General features: G+C 56.7%; 1 protein-coding gene across 1 annotated transcript; it reads right to left on the bottom strand.

Annotated features, from left to right (window-relative positions):
- Positions 1-241: 241 nt before the first annotated feature.
- NELFB (negative elongation factor complex member B) lies at positions 242-18,584 on the bottom strand. Its single transcript, XM_054502442.2, has 13 exons — positions 18,224-18,584; positions 17,765-17,928; positions 17,406-17,505; positions 16,781-17,011; positions 10,708-10,893; positions 9,748-9,860; positions 8,182-8,284; positions 7,733-7,828; positions 7,078-7,220; positions 6,839-6,945; positions 1,624-1,765; positions 1,232-1,340; positions 242-1,041 (listed from the first exon to the last, which is right to left on the bottom strand). The coding sequence occupies exons 1-13, from the start codon at positions 18,323-18,325 to the stop codon at positions 895-897; spliced, it is 1,743 nt and encodes a 580-aa protein (XP_054358417.1). The 5' UTR covers positions 18,326-18,584; the 3' UTR covers positions 242-894.
- Between the last annotated feature and the right edge of the window lie 388 nt (positions 18,585-18,972).

Here is an 18,972-nt window from a genome sequence, read left to right as displayed (position 1 = left end):
AACCTCCCCCAGAAATCATTATATCATCCTCCCCCAGAAATTACATCATCCTCCCCCAGAAACTGTATCAATCTCCCCCAGAAATTATTATATCATCCCCAGCTGCTGGTCACAGGGCTGAGCAGTCCAGAGAGGCTGTGGCCCACGAAGCCCCAAGTATTGGCTCCATAGCACAAATGCCTGTGTCGATCTGAGCTGCATCCAACCCCAGGGCAGGCACAGAGACATCTCAGCCTCCACGTTTACCAAAATGCCTTTTATTTACATAAGAGAAAATCTCACCGTGTGTCCAGCTGGCCGCGTCATGGCCGCTGAAGGCAGCACTGCTGGGCAAGGAGAAACAAGGCCACAGATGCACCTGGGCTTGCTCTGGCCACACCTGCGACATGGGCTGCAGGGTGAGGTGGCTCCCTCCGCACAGGCCCCAAGACACCCACCATGGCACAGGCCAGGCTGCTGCCCCCACACGGCCTCCACGAGGTCACAGGTCCATCTCCACAACCCCAAGGCAGTAAGCAGTGTGCCTCGCTTTGGCCAGGATGGGCCAATGAAGAGGCCCCACCCCCACCCTCAGGCCCTGCCCTCTCCCCTTGGAAAACAGGTGGTTTTTTCCTAACCCAGGAAAACGGAAAATGAGCATGCTTTCTATGGCTGCCAAAGTACAAGGAGAGGCTCTGCCCTCAGAGCCACTGCGTGGATGGCAGGCAAGGTCTGGGAGCCAGCTCCAAGGAGCAGGAAGCAGGGGGCCATGACTGCAGGACAGGCCCAGCCACAGCCCCAGCCACAGCCCCAGGAGGAGGGACTGCCCTGTACACCCAGGTCCGGGAGCCTCTTCCGGCTGAGCAGGGCCGTGACTCGGCATGACCCCGGCACCCGAGCAGGTCTGGAGGGCCCTCAGAGTGGGGCAGGGGCGGGCACGCTGGGGAGGGGCAGCTCCAGGGCCGGCGTCTCCACAGCCTGTGCCGGACTGGGCTTTCGGTGGTCCAGCTGTTCCAGCTTCTCGCCGAGCTGGGAGTAAAGCTCCTTCACTGCCTCTCCGCTCTGCGGGGAACCACACCACGGGGCAGGTGAGGCGTGTGGGCAGGCCCAGGGGGCACAGGGGTGGGTGCCCACCGACCACACACAGGCACTGCAAGGGCAGCTTGGCAAGCGCACACGAGCTGGTAGGGACGGGCTGGTAGGGACCAGATGCCTTCACACGCAGCCCCTCCCCCCCCCCCCGGGCACCCACCTGGCCTGTGGGCTCCAGGGCCTTCTGCAAGGCCTCCAGCTTAGACGGGGCCACCCTGGGGTGCAGGTGAATGAGGAGCCGCAGCGCGTGCCGGTGCACGTTCTCCTTCCTGGAAAAGGCCGTGCAGAGCTGGGGCAGGAGGCAGGCCCTGCTGTCTGCCCAGGCCCAGCCCGGATGAGGTGGCCAAGGCCCCTGGAGACAGGACATGGCCAGCCTTTGGGACCCTCCCCAGCTGTGCCCAGGGACCCTGCAGGGCCACATGCGAGCCCTGGTGCCCAACAGACCCACCCACAGACCCTCCGCCCCAGGCTGGGGACAGCAGCCACCTCTCAGGCTGCTAAGGACAAGAGCTGAGAGGACAGAGTGGGCCAGATGGTACCCAGCGGGCCTACCTTGGAGAGGCGGTGAGGAAGAAGCCATCAAAGAGGCTGCTGCAGAAGTCCTCAAGGGCAAATTCATCGGCCAGCAGTGCAAGGTTGCCCGTGAGCAGGTGGAGGAAGATGTCGCCAAAGGCCAAGTCGCCAAAGGTCTCCACTGCAGACACAGCAGGCATCAGTCCAGTGCCACCCACCCTGCCCACCCCAGAGGGCACCTTTGTCCTCAGAGACCTCAGAACCTACTTCTCAGGGTGCTCACATGAGAGTTCTCGGTTGTTCTGAGGTGAGAAGCACAGGGTCTCAGCAGGTGAAGAGGGGGGTGGGAGGTGGACAGGGGCAGGCGGGGGGCGGGGGGGTGGGACCTTTGGCAGGGAAGCAGAGCTGCAGCCCGGGGACAGGAGGAGGGTGGAGGGAGGAGGAGACAAAAAAACGAGATGCTCCTCCAGTCCCAAAAGGCCTTGCCCAGCAGCCGAGCCCAGGAGAAACAAGCCTAACAAATATAGGGCCGGCGCCTTGGCTGCAGAGTGTTCTCCCCGACTGCCAGCTACACTGAGCCACGGGAAAGACAACGAAGCTCTTCCACATTCTTTTCTGAAGCCAGACACCAAAACACAACAAAGACAGCAAGCGTGCCCACAGACACCTCACATGTGACCGCAGCACAGAAGCCACAGTGCTGGCAGACGTTTGCCAAGAGCCAGTGCAACGCCCCACATGGGGCCCCTGCAGGGAGGGAGGGCGGCCGCCTGAGGACTGATGCCTGTGGATGATGCCTGAAGCTGTGGCCAGGCCACATGGAGGTGACGTGTGCGGACAGGTTGAGGGTGGCCTTCCTAGTATCCCGGATGGGGCCTTTCCGAGGACAGACCCAGCGGGCGCCACCTGCACCCACAGAGTGACAGAAACATTTCCAGGAGACCCAGGCCCCCGAGGTGCCTGCCTGCCACATCTCACAGGGCCTTGGCCGGCCACATGGCCAGGTGGCCACAGGACACGTGGCAGGCACACGGTCCCGACCAGGGGATCCAGCAGCAGGGCCCCACTGGGCAAATGCCCTGATTCCTGCAACTCCAGGGAACCCAAGACTGTGAGACAGGAGAGGGGACAGCAGGCGCATCCCAACCCTGATGGGACCGTCCGCACAGCAGGCAGGAGACACCCGGAGAAGCGCAGCCACTGTCAGGCAGTCGGCAGAGGAGCAGCAGTGAACCCGGCTCAGATGTGACAGTGGCCCATGGTCCGTGGTCACTGTTTTTAATTTTTTCGAGAAGAGTCTCACGCTGTCACCCAGGCTGGAGTGCAGCGGCGCAATCTCAGCTCACTGCAACCTCCACCTCCCGGGTTCAAGCGATTCTTCTGCCTCAGCCTCCCTCAGCTGGGATTACAGGTGTGCACCACCATGCTGGGCTAATTTTTCTATTTTTAGTAGAGATGGGATTTCGCCACATTGGCCAGGCTCGTCTGGAACTCCCGACCTCAGGTGATCCGCCCACCTCAGCCTCCCAAAGTGCTGGGATCACAAGGTGAGCCACCACGCCTGGCCAGTTTTTTAAAGGCATTTAAAGACAGTCTTGTTTTTTTTTTTTTGAGACAGAGTCTTGCTCTGTCACCCAGGCTGGAGTGCAGTGGTGCAATCTCGGCTCACTGCAACCTCTGCCTCCTGGGTTCAAGCGATTCTCCTGCCTCAGCCTCCCGAGTAGCTGGGACTACAGGCATGCGTCACACAGGCGGCTAATTTCTGTATTTTTAATAGAGATGGGATTCCTCCATGTTGGCCAGGCTGGTCTGGAACTCCTGACCTCAGGTGATCCACCCGCCTTGGCCTCCCAAAGTGCTAGGATTACAGGCGTGAGCCACCGCACCCAGCCCCCTCTTTTTTTTTTTTTTTTTTTTTTTTTTTGAGACAGAGTCTGGCTTTGTCGCCCAGGCTGGAGTGCAGTGCCGTGATCTCGATTCGCTGCAACCTCCGCCTCCCAGGTTCAAGCGATTCTCCTGTAAAGGCATCCTTCTATCGTAGAGATGCCTACGTCTGCAGCCTGCATGCTGTGATGTCTCAGATTTACACCCAGACATCGCGCTGAGGGACAGGCGGCCACACGTGGACCCCACACGGACCCCGGGGAGGCTGGAGATGGTGCTGGGTCCTTACCGTACCATGCTCTTAACTTTATACTCTTTCACAAATTCCCACCACAAAATGTTAAAAAATAAACAGGAGAGAATTCTAAAAATCAACATCCATTCTTACTAGAACTCACTAAAAACTTAAGAACAAGTGTGCTCTCCCCAAATGTGACTGAAAATTCACATCCCAGCCCGTGGGGCAGCCACATACTCTGAGAAGCCGCACTTCTGGTTCCCAGCCTGTTTCTAGCCACAATCAAATGAGAGAAAGAAGTGCACAGAAGGCCTCCCAGGTGAGTCTGTCATTGTGCAAACTCCACAGTGACTGACACAAATCCAGAAGGTGTCACCCACTGCACACTGGGCTGGGCCATGGCCTAATGGCCCTGAGCTACACACCTGCACAGCACGTGGCTGTACCGAGTACTGGAGGCTGCTGGGACACAATGGCAACTGATTGTGCATCTAAATAGAGAAAGTGGAGTAAAAATACAGTATTGTCAACTTATGTGACCGCGCGGTCGTATATGTGGTCCACGGTGGACAGAATGTTAACGTGACACGTGACTGTACTGCAGCAGGCAGGCCAAGGCAAATCAAAGTTATTTATAACTATGTTCCCGGAAGTCTCAAAAAATAAACAAACCGGCTCTGCCCAGCGGCCGGCAGCCGGCAGCATGATGTCCCAATGCCCTCAAGAGCCTCCCTGAGCCTCCAGAAGGAGCGGCAGCGTTGGCACCCGCAGAAGCCCAGGAGGTCATGTCTGCCTGCGCCGTCTAATGCCACTGTCTGTGGTCATTCGTTCCAGCAACAACAGGACACCCAGGCCCAGGCGACCCAAGCTCAGTGAGAGGGTGGCTGGAGACAGGTTAATACCCACAAGTAACTTCCTCCACAAAGGAAGCTGGAAAACGCATACACGCACCGTCCTCAAACACACCAGCCACTGAGAAACACACCAGCCACCGAGAAACACACTAGGCACATGCCATGGTGTGGACATGTCCCCAAGTTCACCATCGGAAACCTGATCCCCAACGCAACACTGCTGAGGTCGTGAGGCCTCCGTCCTCGCCAAAGCATTCTCACTGTTAGCACAGGAGTGGGCTCCTGATAAAAGGGTAAGTTTGGCCCCTTTCTCTGACTCCATCTGTCTGTGTCTCATCTCTAGCTCTGTCTCTCATCTGTCTCTGTCCTGTGTCTCTCATCTGTCTGTCTCCATGTCTCTCCTGTCTCTGTCTCTCTCATCTGTCTCTCATCTCTGTCTGTCTCTCATCTTGGTCTGTGTGTCTCTGTCTCTCATCTCTGTCTGTGTCTTGTCTGTCTCCCCTGCCTGTGCTCTCTTGCCCTCTGCCTTCCACCATGGGGTGACACAGCAAGGGGCCAGATGCAGGCCCCTTGACCTTGGCCTTCCCATCCCAGCCCACAGAACTGGGAGAAGTCCCTGTTCTTTGTTTTTTGGAGACGGAGTCTTGCTCTGTCGCCCAGGCTGGAGTGCAATAGTGCGATCCCTGCTCACTGCAACCTCCACCTCCCAGGTTCAAGGGATTCTCCTGCCTCAGCCTCCCAAGTAGCTGAGATTACAGGCACCCACCACCGTGCCTGACCAATTTTTGTATTTTTTTTAGTAGAGACAGGGTTTCACCATGTTGGCCAGACTGGTCTCGAACTCCCGACCTCGTGATCCACCCACCTCAGCCTCCCAAAGCACTGGGATTATAGGCCTGAGCCACCGTGCCCGGCCGTCCCTGCCCTTTCTACACTACTCAGTCTCAAGTCTCTGTTAGAGCAGCATAATGTGGACTAAGACAGCAAACCCCAGACAAGGCCTGGGTCAGCAAGGAAGAGCCCAGGGTCTGTGTCACAGTAGCCGCAAGGCTACAGAGGCCCCATCTCCCAGGGGACCCACAGCAGGCTAAAGAGGCTCCATCTCCCAGGGGACCCGCAGCAGGCTACAGAGGCTCCATCTCCCAGGGGACCCGCAGCAGGCTAAAGAGGCTCCATCTCCCAGGGGACCCACAGCAGGCTACAGAGGCCCCATCTCCCAGGGGACCCGCAGCAGGCTACAGAGGCCCCATCTCCCGGGGGACCCGCAGCAGGCTAAAGAGGCTCCATCTCCCAGGGGACCCGCAGCAGGCTACAGAGGCCCCATCTCCCAGGGGACCCGCAGCAGGCTAAAGAGGCCCCATCTCCCACGGGACCCGCAGCAGGCTACAGAGGCTCCATCTCCCAGGGGACCCGCAGCAGGCTAAAGAGGCTCCATCTCCCAGGGCACCCGCAGCAGGCTACAGAGGCCCCATCTCCCACGGGACCTGCAGCAGGCTAAAGAGGCCCCATCTCCCAGGGGACCTGCAGCTCTACTATTGAAGGCGCCCATTTGGACCCTTCCTCTTCTTCCTGGCTTGCAACAACCCCTCCCAGGTCAAGGTCCCCAGGAGGAAGTGGGCCTGTCACCACCTGGGGTGGGGGACTAGGGCAGGGAATCTCTCTCCCTCCCCTTTGCTCCATCCTCTGAGCACCTGAGGGGTCCCAAGCCCCTCGCCAGTTAGGATGAAATAAAGACAGATCTTGCATCACCTTTTTGTGGGAAAGCACAAAGCTGAACTCCCTCTCCCTTTCTTAGTAAAATAAACTACAGACAAAAGTAAAAGTGAAAACGAGGCTGGGAGCGGTGGCTCACGCCTGTCATCCCAGCACTTTGGGAGGCCGAGGCAGGCGGATCATGAAGTCAGGTGTTCGAGACCAGCCCAACCAACATGGAGAAACCCCGTCTCTACTAAAATTACAAAAATTAGCCTGGCGTGGTGGCATGTGCCTGTAATGCCAGCTACTCAGGAGGGTGAGGCAGAAGAACTCACTGAACCTGGGAGGCAGAGGCTGCAGTGAGCTGAGGTTGCACCACTGCACTCCAGCCTGGGCGACAGAGCAAGACTCCATCTCAAAAAAAACAAAAAAAAAAAAAAGTGAAAACAAAGCTAGCAAAGTTGGAGGTGGGCTGGGGAGACAGGGCAGCTCCTGGGGGCCCTGGGGCCTGCACCCTGGGCAGGATTGCATGCGGCAGCTGCCGCAGGGAAGGCACAGCCAGTCACCGCCCGTCAGGACTTACCCAGCCCCGGCAGCAGGCGGAGGAGCGCATTCTTGTTCCTCTGCTTGGTGATGTGCAGGACGTAGTACAGCCCCACCTCGCAGGCCATGCGCTGCTCCTGCAGAAACCTGTGCCCGGGGCGCCATCAGCCCCGCCTCAGCCCCCACACCGACCCCTGCCCAGCCCTGAGGCAGCCCCCTGGGCAACAGTGCCATCCCTGTGCCACGGCCACCCCTGCACCATGGCCCTACAGCCCGTACTTAGTGAAGCTTTCGGGAAGTGTGTTTGGATATGAGACTGGGGCTTTCTCCTCAGCCGGAAGTTTCTGATCCACATTGAAAGTGTAGTCATCCACCAGGAAGGACATGAGCATCGGGAGGAACCTGGTGATGAGCTCTACCTCCTATGAGGGGAGGCCATGAGTGGGCCCAGGCCCCGCCCTGCCCCACCCCACCCCGACGTGACACACACCCTGTCCCTGGCCCTCCCACTCCCTGAGACACCTCACCGACCCTCCCTCCTCTCCAGGTCCCCAGGTCCCTCTTCCCACCTCCCGAGTCCCCCACCCAGGCCATCTCCTCAAACCCCCTTCTGGGTCTGGACCCACATGGAGTAGTCACCACTTGTGGCCAGCCATGGTCCACGGAGACACCCCAGAACCAGCCACGGTCCACGGAGACACCCCAGAACCAGCCACGGTCCACGGAGACACCCCAGAACCAGCCATGGTCCACGGAGACACCCCAGAACCCCCCTGGTGGGCATTTTCCCAAAAGGAAGGTGGGCACCTCCAGGAAGGAAGCTTTGGGACCAAAGGGGCCTCCACAATCACCTTGATAGCGCCCCCCCCTCCACCCCACTTCCAGCCCACAACCCCTCGTGGGAAACTGGCAACCCCCACAGGAGGCTCGTTACCATCTTGGGCTCCTTGAAGACCTGGCTGTCGATCATGTCCCAGGCTCCCTGGCCCAGCGCCAGCAGCCGGAGCAGCAGCAGGAGGTCGGGGCTGTCCTGTAGGGAGGACGGGCTCAGCACCTCTCCCAGGCAGCTGTGTCCTGGCCATGGAGCTCCTCTGACCCTACTCGTTATTCTCAGCAGGGTCTCTGGTGCCCATGGCCAGGACCACATGACTGCGATCACCAGCCCCACACACGGGGTAAAACACAGTCTCACAGCGGGGAAGCACACGCCTCTACCTGGGCCACTGCAGTCCACATCCCCAACCACCAGAGCAGCCAGCAGGGCGGCCACAGGGCCCCAACAGCTGCCTCCACCTGGCCGCTGCTGTCCACACCCCCGACCACCCAGAGCAGCCAGCGGGTGGCCGCATGGCCCCGACAGCTGCTGGCCAAGCCCACACTCACCCTGGGCAGCGTCTCCTGGCTGACCAGCTCCTGCAGGTGCCTGACTGTGCTCAGTGCCAGCGTGTTGATGGCGAAGGGGTCACACAGGATCATGGACAGGTCCCTGGAAGGAGGCCACCTTGGCGTTAATGTGACGCCTGTTGCCCCTCCCTTCAGCGGCACAGTCCTCAGGAGGGGTGACCTGGGCTGAATTCAGGACTGGCAGCAGGTGCCCATCACATGCTGGGTTTCTTAAAAAAAGCTTAAGGACGGCCGGGTGCGGTGGCTCACGCCTGTAATCCCAGCACTTTGGGAGGCAGAGGCGGATGGATCACCAGGTCAGGAGATCAAGACCAGCCTGCCTAACAAAGCAAAACCCTGTCTCTACCAAAAATACAAAAAATTAGCCGGGCGTGGTGGTGGTCACCTGTGGTCCCAGCTACTTGGGAGACTGAGGCAGGAAAATCACTTGAACCCAGGAGGCGGAGCTTGCAGTGAGCCAGGATCGCCCCACTGCACTCCAGCCTGGGCAAGAGAGCAAGACTCCATCTCAAAAAAAAAAAAAAAAAAAGCTTAAGGTTTGCAATTTGTCCTTAACGTATTCAAAGATTTTTCAAATTAAAAAGCTAAAAAAACAAACAAACAAAAGGCTGGGTGTGGTGGCTCACGCCTGTAATCCCAACACTTTGGGATGCTGAGGCTGGTGGATTGCTTGTCTGAGACCAGCCTGGGCAAGGTGGTGAAATCCCATCTCTACTAAAGATAACAAAAATCGGCCAGGCGCAGCAGTGTGTGCCTGTAATCCCAGCACTTTGGGAGGCTGAGGCAGCAGAATCAATGCCCAGGAGGCTGAGGGAGACTGTACCACTGCACTAAAGCCTGGGTGACAGAGACCCTGTCTCAGAAAAAAAAAAAAAAGAAGAAAAGAAAAAGTGGCAAAGGCAGGGCCAGGCAGCACTGTGTCTATACACCAGCCGGAGAATGCTGGAAAGCAAATGCCAATGGATGCCCCTCAGCTCAGAGGCTGACCCCACGCCGCTGCAGACACCAGACCCCAGCCCCTGGGCCTGGCTCCAGAATGCAGAGTTAAGGAGGGACTTTGCTACCCACACACATCCCGACAACCATGTCCCTAAGCTGTGGGCCAGCAGTGCCCGGCATAGCTCTACTGAAACATCCAAGAGGCCAGGCACGGTGGCGCATGCCTGTAATCCCAGCACTTTGGAAGGCTGAGGGGGGTGGATCACCTGAGGTCAGGAGTTCAAGACCAGCCTGGCCAACATGGTGAAACCCCGTCTCTACTAAAAAATACAAAAATTACCTGAGCTTAGTGGCGCGTGCCTGTAATCCCAGCTACTTGGGAGGCTGAGGCAGGAGAATGGCTTAAGCCTGGGAGGCGGAGGTTGCAGTGAGCAGAGATTGCACCATTGCACTCCATCCTGGGCTACAGAACGAGACTCTGTCTCGAAAAAAACAAAAAGCAACATCCAAGAATAAACGCCTGCTACCCACAACAAAACACAGTGAGCGCAGACCAGATGCGCACAGGGCCCTGAGGGGCAGAGGCCTCCTGGAGCCGACCCTCACCCCAGCACCTGCTCCTGGCCCTTCTTGACACCATCGAGAAACCCCTGCAGCTCCCGCGCCCTCTTGCTGTCCACGAACCGCTCTCGGATGCAGGCGTCCAGGCACCAGGTGAACTGCAAGGAGGAAGCACGGTTGGGACCAGCCCAAACCTCCCAGGGTGACCAGAGACCCAGGCCCCAAACACAGCCCCAGGCCCTGGCCTCTTGTTCAATCATAGCTGCTGTGAGGGGCGGCAGCGGGCACCAGTCATCCTGACAGTGCAGTGTTCCCCACACCTCCCAGCCAAAGCAGCAGGGTCAGGACAGCGGTGGAGAAAGTGATGATGTTTCTTTCTAAAAAGGGACTCTCTCATGGCACCCTGAGTGTGGGGGTGGCCACTGCAGCACTCCAAGCAATGGAAGCCTCGGAGAGTGACTCCAGAGTCCCGGAAAGATGGTCCCGGGGCTGGAGTGTCCATATGAAGGGAAACCCCATTCCTAGAGCACTCGGTACCTGGCAAACAAGCAGCACCCAGGGTTCTGGGGAAGGGGAGGGCCACAGGCCAGGTGGAAAGACGGGAGGAAGTTGGGGCAATGGTCAAGGTCCAGCCCGTAGGTCATACAGCCCTCGGGAACACAGAAAGGGCTGGACGGGGCAAGGGAGTCCCCGGGAACGGCCAGGTCTCTGGCTCAGATGCAGGGGACTAGCTTCCTTCCCCCCATCAGGGTCTGGAGAGGAGCCAAAGGGCCAGCACACAGGACAGAAAGACCAGAGCCCAGGAAACAGGTTTGGGAGAGAAGGGCGCCCAGGTGGTCCCCGGCCAAGCCAAGAGAGGACAGGAGCCAGGAGGGCCGGGGGAAGGAGGGAGGGCTGGGGAGTGGGGGGGAAGGAGGGAGGGCTGGGGAGTGGGGGGGAAGGAGGGAGGGAGGGCAGTGCTACCCTCAGGAGGGTGGGGGGGGGAAGGAGGGAGGGCAGTTCTACCTTGTGGCACGGGTCCACAGTGCAGATCTCACCCACGTCCAGGTCGTGCAGGGACATGAGCAGCTCAGCCCGCAGCGTGCAGTAGTGCACATTCCGCGTGCGCAGGAAGAGCGTGCGCAGAAACTGCAGCACCATGTCGTACAGCTTCACGTTCTTCCCCACCATCTGCGTCAGCCGCTGCACCACCTGCAGCAAGAAGCACTGTCAGGCCCCCGGGCCCTCCTGGGCTCCACCACAGACACAGGGACGTCACGCCCAGCGACAGCGCGGCCCTCTCTCTGGACATCTGTCCTTCCTACTTTTTGGCAGGAAACATTCCCTTCTCTCATTAAATATTGGCACCCAGTCTGATGGTAGCAGGTTCTGTTATTTTTATCACTTTTTTTGAGACAAGGCCTTGCTCTGTTGCCCAGGCTCGAGTGCACCGGTGCAACTGTGGCTCACTGCAGCCTTAGTGATCCTCCTGCCTCAGCCTCCAAGTAGCTGGGACCACAACTGCATGCACGACACCCAACTGTGTGCGGCGAGCCACCCAGGTGCCGAGGCAAGAGACCAAGGGCATGCGCTGTTCCAATATAATAAAATATATAACAATAGTTATACTAGATATAGATCATAGATATATTTGAATATTAGTCATTAGCTTGTAACAATTACTCTTTATTCCAATATTATACTAATCCTCGCTCTACAATCATAACCTAGGAAAAGCCAGGACATACAGAGATAGGAGCTGAGGGGACATGGTGAGAAGTGACCAGAAGACAAGAGTGCGAGCCTCCTGTTAGCCCAGACAGGGCCACTAGAGGGCTCCTTGGTCTAGCGGTGACGCCAGCGTCTGGGAAGACGCCCGTTGCCAGGCGGACTGTGGTCTAGAGGTCGCGTAAGTGTCAAGGGAAAACACCCGATACTTAGCAGAACGGGAAAGGGAGTCTCCCTGTCCCCGGGGGAGTTTAGAGAAGACTCTACTCCTCTACCTCCTGTGGAGGGCCTGACATCAGTCAGGTTCGCCCGCAGTTATCCGGAGGCCTAACCGTCTCCCTGTGATGCTGCGCTTCAGTGGTCACGCTCCTAGTCCGCCTTCGTGTTCCATCCTGTACACCTGGCTCTGCCTTCTAGATAGCAGTAGTAAATCAGTGAAAGTACTAAAAGTCTCTGATATGCAGAAATAATGACATAAGCTGTTTCTCTCTCTCCTCTCTCTCTCTACCTCGGCTGCCAGGCAGGGAAGGGCCCCCTTTCCAGTGGACACGTGACCCACGTGACCTTACCTATCATTGGAGATGACTCACTCTCCTTAGCCTGCCCCTTTGTCTTGTATCCAATAAAAATCAGCGCAGCCTGGCATTCGGGGCCACTACCGGTCTCCACGTCTTGGTGGTAGTATTCCCCCGGGCCCAGCTGTCTTTTCTTTTATCTCTGTCTTGTGTCTTTACCTCTGCAATCTCTCGTCTCCGCACACGGGAGAAAAACCCACCGACCCTGTGGGGCTGGTCCCTACACTCAATTTTTTTTTTTTTTTTTTTTTTGAGACAGAGTCTTGCGCTGTCACCCAGGCTGGAGTGCAATGGCAAGATCTTGGTTCACTGCAACCTCCACCTCCCGGATTCAAGCTATTCTCCTGTCTCAGCCTCCCAAGTAGTTGGGATTACAGGCGCCAGCCGCCATGCCTGGCTAATTTTTTCTATTGTAGTAGAGACGGGGTTTCACCATGTTGCCTGGGCTGGTCTTGAACTTCTGAGCTCAGGTGATCCACCCGGCTCGGCCTCCCAAAGTGCTAGGATTGCAGGCGTGAGCCACACACCTGACCCAGTTTTTTTTCAACTTTTTTTTTTTTTTTTGAAACCGAGTCATGCTCTGTCACCCAGGCTGGAGTGCAATGGCGCGATCTCAGCTCACTGCAGGCTCCACCTCCCGGGTTCACGCCATTCTCCTGCCTCGGCCTCCCCAGCAGCTAGGACTACAGGCGCCGCCACCATGTCTGGTTAATTTTTGTGTCTTTAGTAGAGATGGGTTTTTACCATGTTGGTCAGATTGGTCACGATCTCCTGACCTCATGATCCACCCGCCTCGCCCTCCCAAAGTGCTGGGATTACAGGAGTGGGCCACCGCACCCGGCCTAATTTAACTTTTTAAAAGAGAATCGGGCTTTATGCCCATATACTCACGGACTGTGGTCTTTTTTTCTTAAAAAGTTCATATTGGCCGGGCGCGGTGGCTCACGGCCAAGGCGGGTGGATCACAAGGTCAGGAGATCGAGACCATCCTGGCTAACATGGTGAAACCCCGTCTCTACTAAAAATACAAAAAAAATAGCCGGGCGTGGTGGTGGGCGCCTGTAGTCCCAGCTACTCGGGAGGCTGAGGCAGGAAAATGGAATGAACCCAGGAGGCGGAGCTCACCGTGAGCCGAGATCGCACCACTGCACTCCAGCCTGGGCAACAGAGCAAGATTCTGTCTCAAAAATAAAATAAAATAAAATAAATAAATAAAAATAAAAATAGGCCAGGCGTGGTGGCTCACGCCTATAATCCCAGCACTTTGGGAGGCCAAGGCGGGTGCATCACAAGGTCAGGAGATTGAGACCATCCTGGCTAACACAGTGAAACCCCGTCTCTATTAAAAAAAAAAAATACAAAAAATTAGCCGGGCGTGGTGGCAGGCACCTGTAGTCCCAGCTACTTGGGAGGCTGAGGCAGGAGAATGGAGTGAATCCGGGAGGCGAAGCTTGCAGTGAGCCGAGATGGCGCCACTGCACTCCAGCTTGGGCGACAGAGCAAGACTCTGTCTCAAAAAAAATAAATAAATAAATAATAAAAAAATAAAAAATAAAATAAATTTTTAAAAAGTAAAATAAAACAATACGATAAATAAAAAAATATAAAATAAAATAATATAAAATAAAAATAAAAGAGAATCAACCTAGGACTAAGCCGACCAAGCAAGTCCCTCACAGACAGAAATCACAGACTAGGCAGCACCAAGTCACCAGAAGAGACAGGGGATAGGAGAAAGGCCTGGGAAATGCAGGGCACCCCACAGTTAGCAGAGGGGTCCAAGGGCTCTGTCTGACAGCAATGGAACAAGAAAAAGGCCCATGGAGGGACCTAACTGGGAATAAACAAACAGGGAAGGGAGGACAGAGGTGGCACTAGCCACCCCCAACAAGCCTGCTGCTGCCCATGCACGTGGTCAGGAACCATGGCCCAAAGGGAACCCAGAGCCACACTAACTGCTCAGCGTTTGAAGTGCAGTAGTTCAGATGGGCTCTAAGCATGAAAGACTCGCCAGGTTCCAAATCTTAATGATCCTCCCACAAAAAGCATTATAGCTCAATATTTTTTTTTTTCCTTTTGAGACAGGGTCAAGATGTCACCCAGGTTGGAGTGCAGTGGCTCAATCACACCTCACTGCAGCCTCAATATCCGGGGCCTAAGCAATCTTCCCGCTTCAGCCTCCTGAGTAGTTGAGACAACAAATACGTGCCACCATGCTTAGCTGAATTTTTTTTTCTTGTAGAGACAAGGTCTCCCTTTGGTCTTTAACTACTAAGCTCAAGAGATCCTCCCACCTCCGCCCCCCAAAGTACTAGGAGTACAGGCGTGAGCCACCGTACCCAGCCCAATCTTTCACATGAATTACATGCTGAAAGATAATATTTTGGATATACTGGACCAAAGAAAACATTAATGAAGTTGATCTTATTTTTTTTTTCCTAATGTGGATACTGAAAAATCTTAACTTATAGTTCACTTTTTCCATTGAACAGTGCTAGTTTAAAGTTGGTTAGGGCCAGACGCAGTGGCTCACACTTGTAATCCCAGCACTTTGGGAGGCCAAGGCGGGCGGATCACCTGAGGTCAGGAGTTCGAGACCAGCCTGGTCAACATGGTGAAACCCTGTCTGTACTAAACAAAAAAATACAAAAATTAGCCAGGCATGGTGGGGCGTGCCTGTAGTCTCAGGTACTCGAGAGGCCAAGGCAGAAGAATTGCTTGAATTCAGGAGGCAGAGGTTGCAGTGAGCTGAGATCGAGGCACTGCACTCCAGTCTGGGTGACAGAGCAAGACTCTATCTCACAGGAAAAAAAAAAAAAAATCGGCTAATTAAAAAATCTCACAACCAGTTGCGGTCGCTCACACCTATAATCCCAGCACTTCAAGAGGCCGAGGTGTGCAGACAGATTACTTGAGCCCAGGAGTTCGAGACCAGCCTGGGCAACACAGCGAAACACCATCTCTACAAAAAATATGCAAATTAGCCAGGCATGGTGTCACACACCAGTGGTCCCAGCTACTTGGGAGACTGAGGTAGGAGGATTGCTTGAGTCCAGGAGGTGGAGGCTGCAGTGAGCCACGATCATGCCACTGTACTCCAACTTGGGTGACAGAGTGAGACCCTATCTCAAAAAAAGAAAAAAAAAAAAAAAAAAACCCAAGAAATCTCGGCTAGGTGTGGTACCTCACGTCTGTAATCCCAGCACTTTAGAAGGCTGATGTGGGAGGATCGCTTCAGCCCAGGAGTTCAAGACCAGCCTGAGCAACATAGCCAGACCCCACCTCTACAAAAGAAAAAAAATTTTTTTTAATTAGCCCAAGTGTGGTGGCACGTGCCTGTGGTCCCATCTACTCAGGAAGATCGCTTTAGCTCAGGAAGTCAAAGCTGCAGTGGGCTGTGATCACGCCACTGCACTCCAGCCTGTGCAACAGAGTGAGACCCTGTCTCTTAAAAAAGAAAAAAAGAAAAAAAGCCGGGAATGGTGGCTCACACCTGTAATCCCAGCACTTCGAGAGGCAGAGGCAGGTGGATCACGAGTTCAGGAGATCATCGAGGCCATCCTGGCTAACACAGTGAAACCCCATCTCTACTAAAAATATAAAAAATTAGCCGGGCGTGGTGGCACGCGTCTGTAGTCCCAGCTACTCGGGAGGCTGAGGCAGGAGAATCACCTCAACCCAGGAGGTGGAAGTTGCAATGAGCCGAGATTGCGCCGCTGCACTCCAGCCTGGGTGACAGAGCAACACTCCGTCTCAAAAAAAAACAGGAAAAAAAAAAAGGGCCAGGCAGAGTGACTCATGCCTATAATCCCAGCAATTTGGGAAGCCAAGGCAGGCGTATCACTTGAGCTCAGAAGTTCGAGACCAGCCTGGCAAACATGATGACACTAAAAATACAAAAATTAGCTGGGCATGATGGCACATGCCTATAATCCCAGCTACTGGGGTGGCTGAAGCAGAAGAATACCTTGAACCTGGGAGGCAGAGGCTGCAGCGAACCAAGATCACACCATTGCACTTCAGCTTGGGTGACAAAAGCGAAGCTCTCCTCTCAAAAAAAAAAAAAAAAAAAAAAAAACAGACAAAAAGGGCCGGGTGCAGTGGCTCACATCTGTAATCCTAGCACTTTGGGAGGTTGAGGCAGGCGAATCACGAGACCAGGAGATAGAGACCATCCTGGCTAACACAGTGAAATGCCAGCTCTACTAAAGATACAAAAAATTAGCCAGGGCCAGGCGCGGTGGCTCACTCCTGTAATCCCAGCACTTTGGGAGGCCGGCGGGGGGTGGATCACCTGAGATCAGGAGTTCAAGACCAGCCTGACCAACATGGAGAAACCCCATCTCTACTAAAAATACAAAATTAGCCGGGCGTGGTGATGCATGCCTGTAGTCCCAGCTACTCGGGAGACTGAGGCAGGAGAATGGAGTGAACCCGGGAGCTTGCAGTGAGCCGAGATCACGCCACTGCACTCCAGCCTGGGCAACAGAGCGAGACTCCGTCTCAAAGAAAAAAAAAAAAGTAGGGGAGGGGGGATTAACTTCACATTAGGGGCCTTTCTGCAGATTTTAAATGCTGTCCATATATCACTTTAACGAAAAATAAAATACAAACAGAAAAACAACCAACTTTCTTTCCAGCACGTGTACAAGCCAGCCCTCCCCCACCACCCAGCCAAGAAGCAGAACCACCCAACCATTCACAGGGCAGCAGAGTGCTGATCCCCAGGCAGCTGAAGGGGCCAGCCATGGCATCCCCAAGAGGTGCCCCACCCTGCACACGGCCTGTCCCCTCACCTCACCCTGGCGCCTGGTCTTGGGGGAAGGACTGAAGAAGTTGTGCAGGACAGAGAGCTCTGTACTGAAGAGAGCGCTCTCCTTCTCCAGGATGTACTGCTTCAGCAGTGGGGAAACCTCGTCCCCGAAGAGGGCCTGGTTGTCTTGCCAGATCTGCCGCTTCACCTCCACAGCACAGGCTCGATACAGCTCCTTGTCAGCCATAACTAGCTTCAGTTTTTTCTCAGGAACCTACATGACACCACAGGCTACCTGTGAGTGGCACCTGTGTCCCTGGGTCTCCTTCAAGACAAGCCAAGAGGCCTCAGCCCCCCAGAGACCACCTCGAGCTAAGCCCCACCCCACAGGGCACCTATGACTGGTTCCCCGGCCCCAGCAGGTTCAGGCAGACATGCTAAACACCAACAGCTCTTTCCCAGGAGGGGCCCCACACCCTAACTCCAGTGCTAAGGTTCAGTCTCCACGCGGCTCATGTGGGAGGTCAGCACAGAGCTCACCATGGACAGCACTCGGGCAGGCAGCACAGGAAGCTCCCGGAGCTAGGCGGCCACCGGAACTTCCACTAACCAAGGGCATGAGGGTGGGCGGACGGTCCACGCCATCAGGGTTAGGGTTAGGGCCCTACCTTGGGCAGGTGCTTCATGACGCACATCACCACGGGCTGCAGGGACGGCATCTTCACCAGAGAAAAGCTCTTCTCCAGAAGGTCTTCCAGCTTCTTGTACCTGGAACAACTCACAGGATTGATGGTGCAGCGATGCGCCAAATCACAGCAGCTACCTGCCTATCCCCACACAGATAACAGCTACCAAGACAAGCCTCCATGCCCAGGACACATGGGTCAAGGGGTCACTCAGACACAGGCCCAGGCCACCTCTGGGAGCAAGGATGTGGAGCCAAAAGGACAATACATGCCCCTGAGTCGATCCAAGGCTGAGAGGCCGGCTGTACACCTCACCTGGCCCACTCCTCCCGCTGACCCACCTTTCCTCAGCCTTCCCCTCCGAAGCGATGGCTGACACTCGCTCCAGCAGCTTGTCCCGCAGCTCATCGAACACCGACTGGTGGAACTCCAGCCGCGGCGTCCCGTGCAGGTCCAAGAACGGGAGGGCTGACTGAAGAGAGGGCAGCAGCACACCATTCTCTGTCTGAGGAAGCCAAGAGAAACCTCAAACGCAGCCCAGTGCGCCCGGGCACCCTGAGGTCCTGAGAGCACAGAGAGCCACGAACCCAGGTGTTCCCAGCCTTGCTGGCGGTAACAGCAGCCACCGAAAGCCACCCAGCCGTCCAGCAAAGGGGTGCTGGCTCCGGACTCCACCCCCAGAAAAGGACTCAGCCACCAGCAGAAAGCCAGAAAACTTCCGGCGCCTCCGCCAGGCCCGACTCCCGAGCAGGCGGCCCGGCCCTCGCACTGGGCTCCCCCCGCCCCGGGGGCCGCCCCACCTGGAACTGCTCGATGGCCTTGAGCGGCTCCGTGCAGTTGGTCAGGGTCTCCTTCAGGTCCTCGCCGTTGGCCACGCCCAGGTCCTGCAGCCCCGCGAACATGGCCGAGGCCCCGGCCACCGCCCGGCTAGGCGCCCCATCCCCAGCCCGTTCCCCCGGCGCCGCCGCAGACGCCCCAGAAGCCCGCTCCGCCGGGCCTCGGGGGCCGCCCGAGCCCCGCTCCCCGGCGCCCTCCAGCTCGACCAGGTCCCGCCCGCCGCGCGGCTCCGCGCGCGTCCCGCAGCCGCCCACTTCCGCCCCGCACCGCCCAGGTCCGCCCGCCAACCGGCCCCCGGGAAACGCCGCCGGGGCCACGCGCAGGTTCCTGGGAGCAGTGCCCTCACCCGGCGCCAGAGGCCCCGCCCAGCCAGCCCAGCGCGCATGCGCCCACCCGGTCCCGCCCGCGCCCGGGATTTCTGGCAGAAGAGGGCGGGTGAGAGCGTGGGGGGCGGATGCTGGGTCCGTCTGCTCCGGGAACAGACGTCATCTCAGCCGAGTGAATTTGGTGTACATAAGCGTGGAAAACGCTCTTGCAGATCTCGCGGCAGCCACGCGCCGCTGGGACGTTTTGCCGGGGGTTGAGCTCCCCGCCCCTCTGCCCCGCAGGGGCCGGACACAGGCGCAGACTCCCTCCTGAGCGTGGCTTCCTCCGCGTGAAACGGGCACGAAGCCCACCCCAGCGCTGTCGCCAAGGCTGAGATCTGAGCGCC

The sequence above is a fragment of the Pongo pygmaeus genome, chromosome 13, assembly GCF_028885625.2.
Source record: "Pongo pygmaeus isolate AG05252 chromosome 13, NHGRI_mPonPyg2-v2.0_pri, whole genome shotgun sequence".
NCBI lineage: Eukaryota > Metazoa > Chordata > Mammalia > Primates > Hominidae > Pongo > Pongo pygmaeus.
Note: the sequence above shows the minus strand (reverse complement) of the source record. Positions and strands in the feature narration are given on the sequence as shown.

What these genes read in the sequence shown, in the direction of transcription:
- NELFB (XM_054502442.2), bottom strand. Translation starts at nt 18,325, where the DNA reads ATGTTCGCGGGGCTGCAGGACCTGGGCGTGGCCAACGGCGAGGACCTG. An exon ending in CTGTGGACCCGTGCCACAAG is followed by an intron (nt 9,861 to 10,707) that starts GTAGAACTGCCC and finishes TCCTCCTTGCAG; the next exon opens with TTCACCTGGTGCCTGGACGC. An exon ending in TCTTCAAGGAGCCCAAGATG is followed by an intron (nt 7,221 to 7,732) that starts GTAACGAGCCTC and finishes CTCCCCTCATAG; the next exon opens with GAGGTAGAGCTCATCACCAG.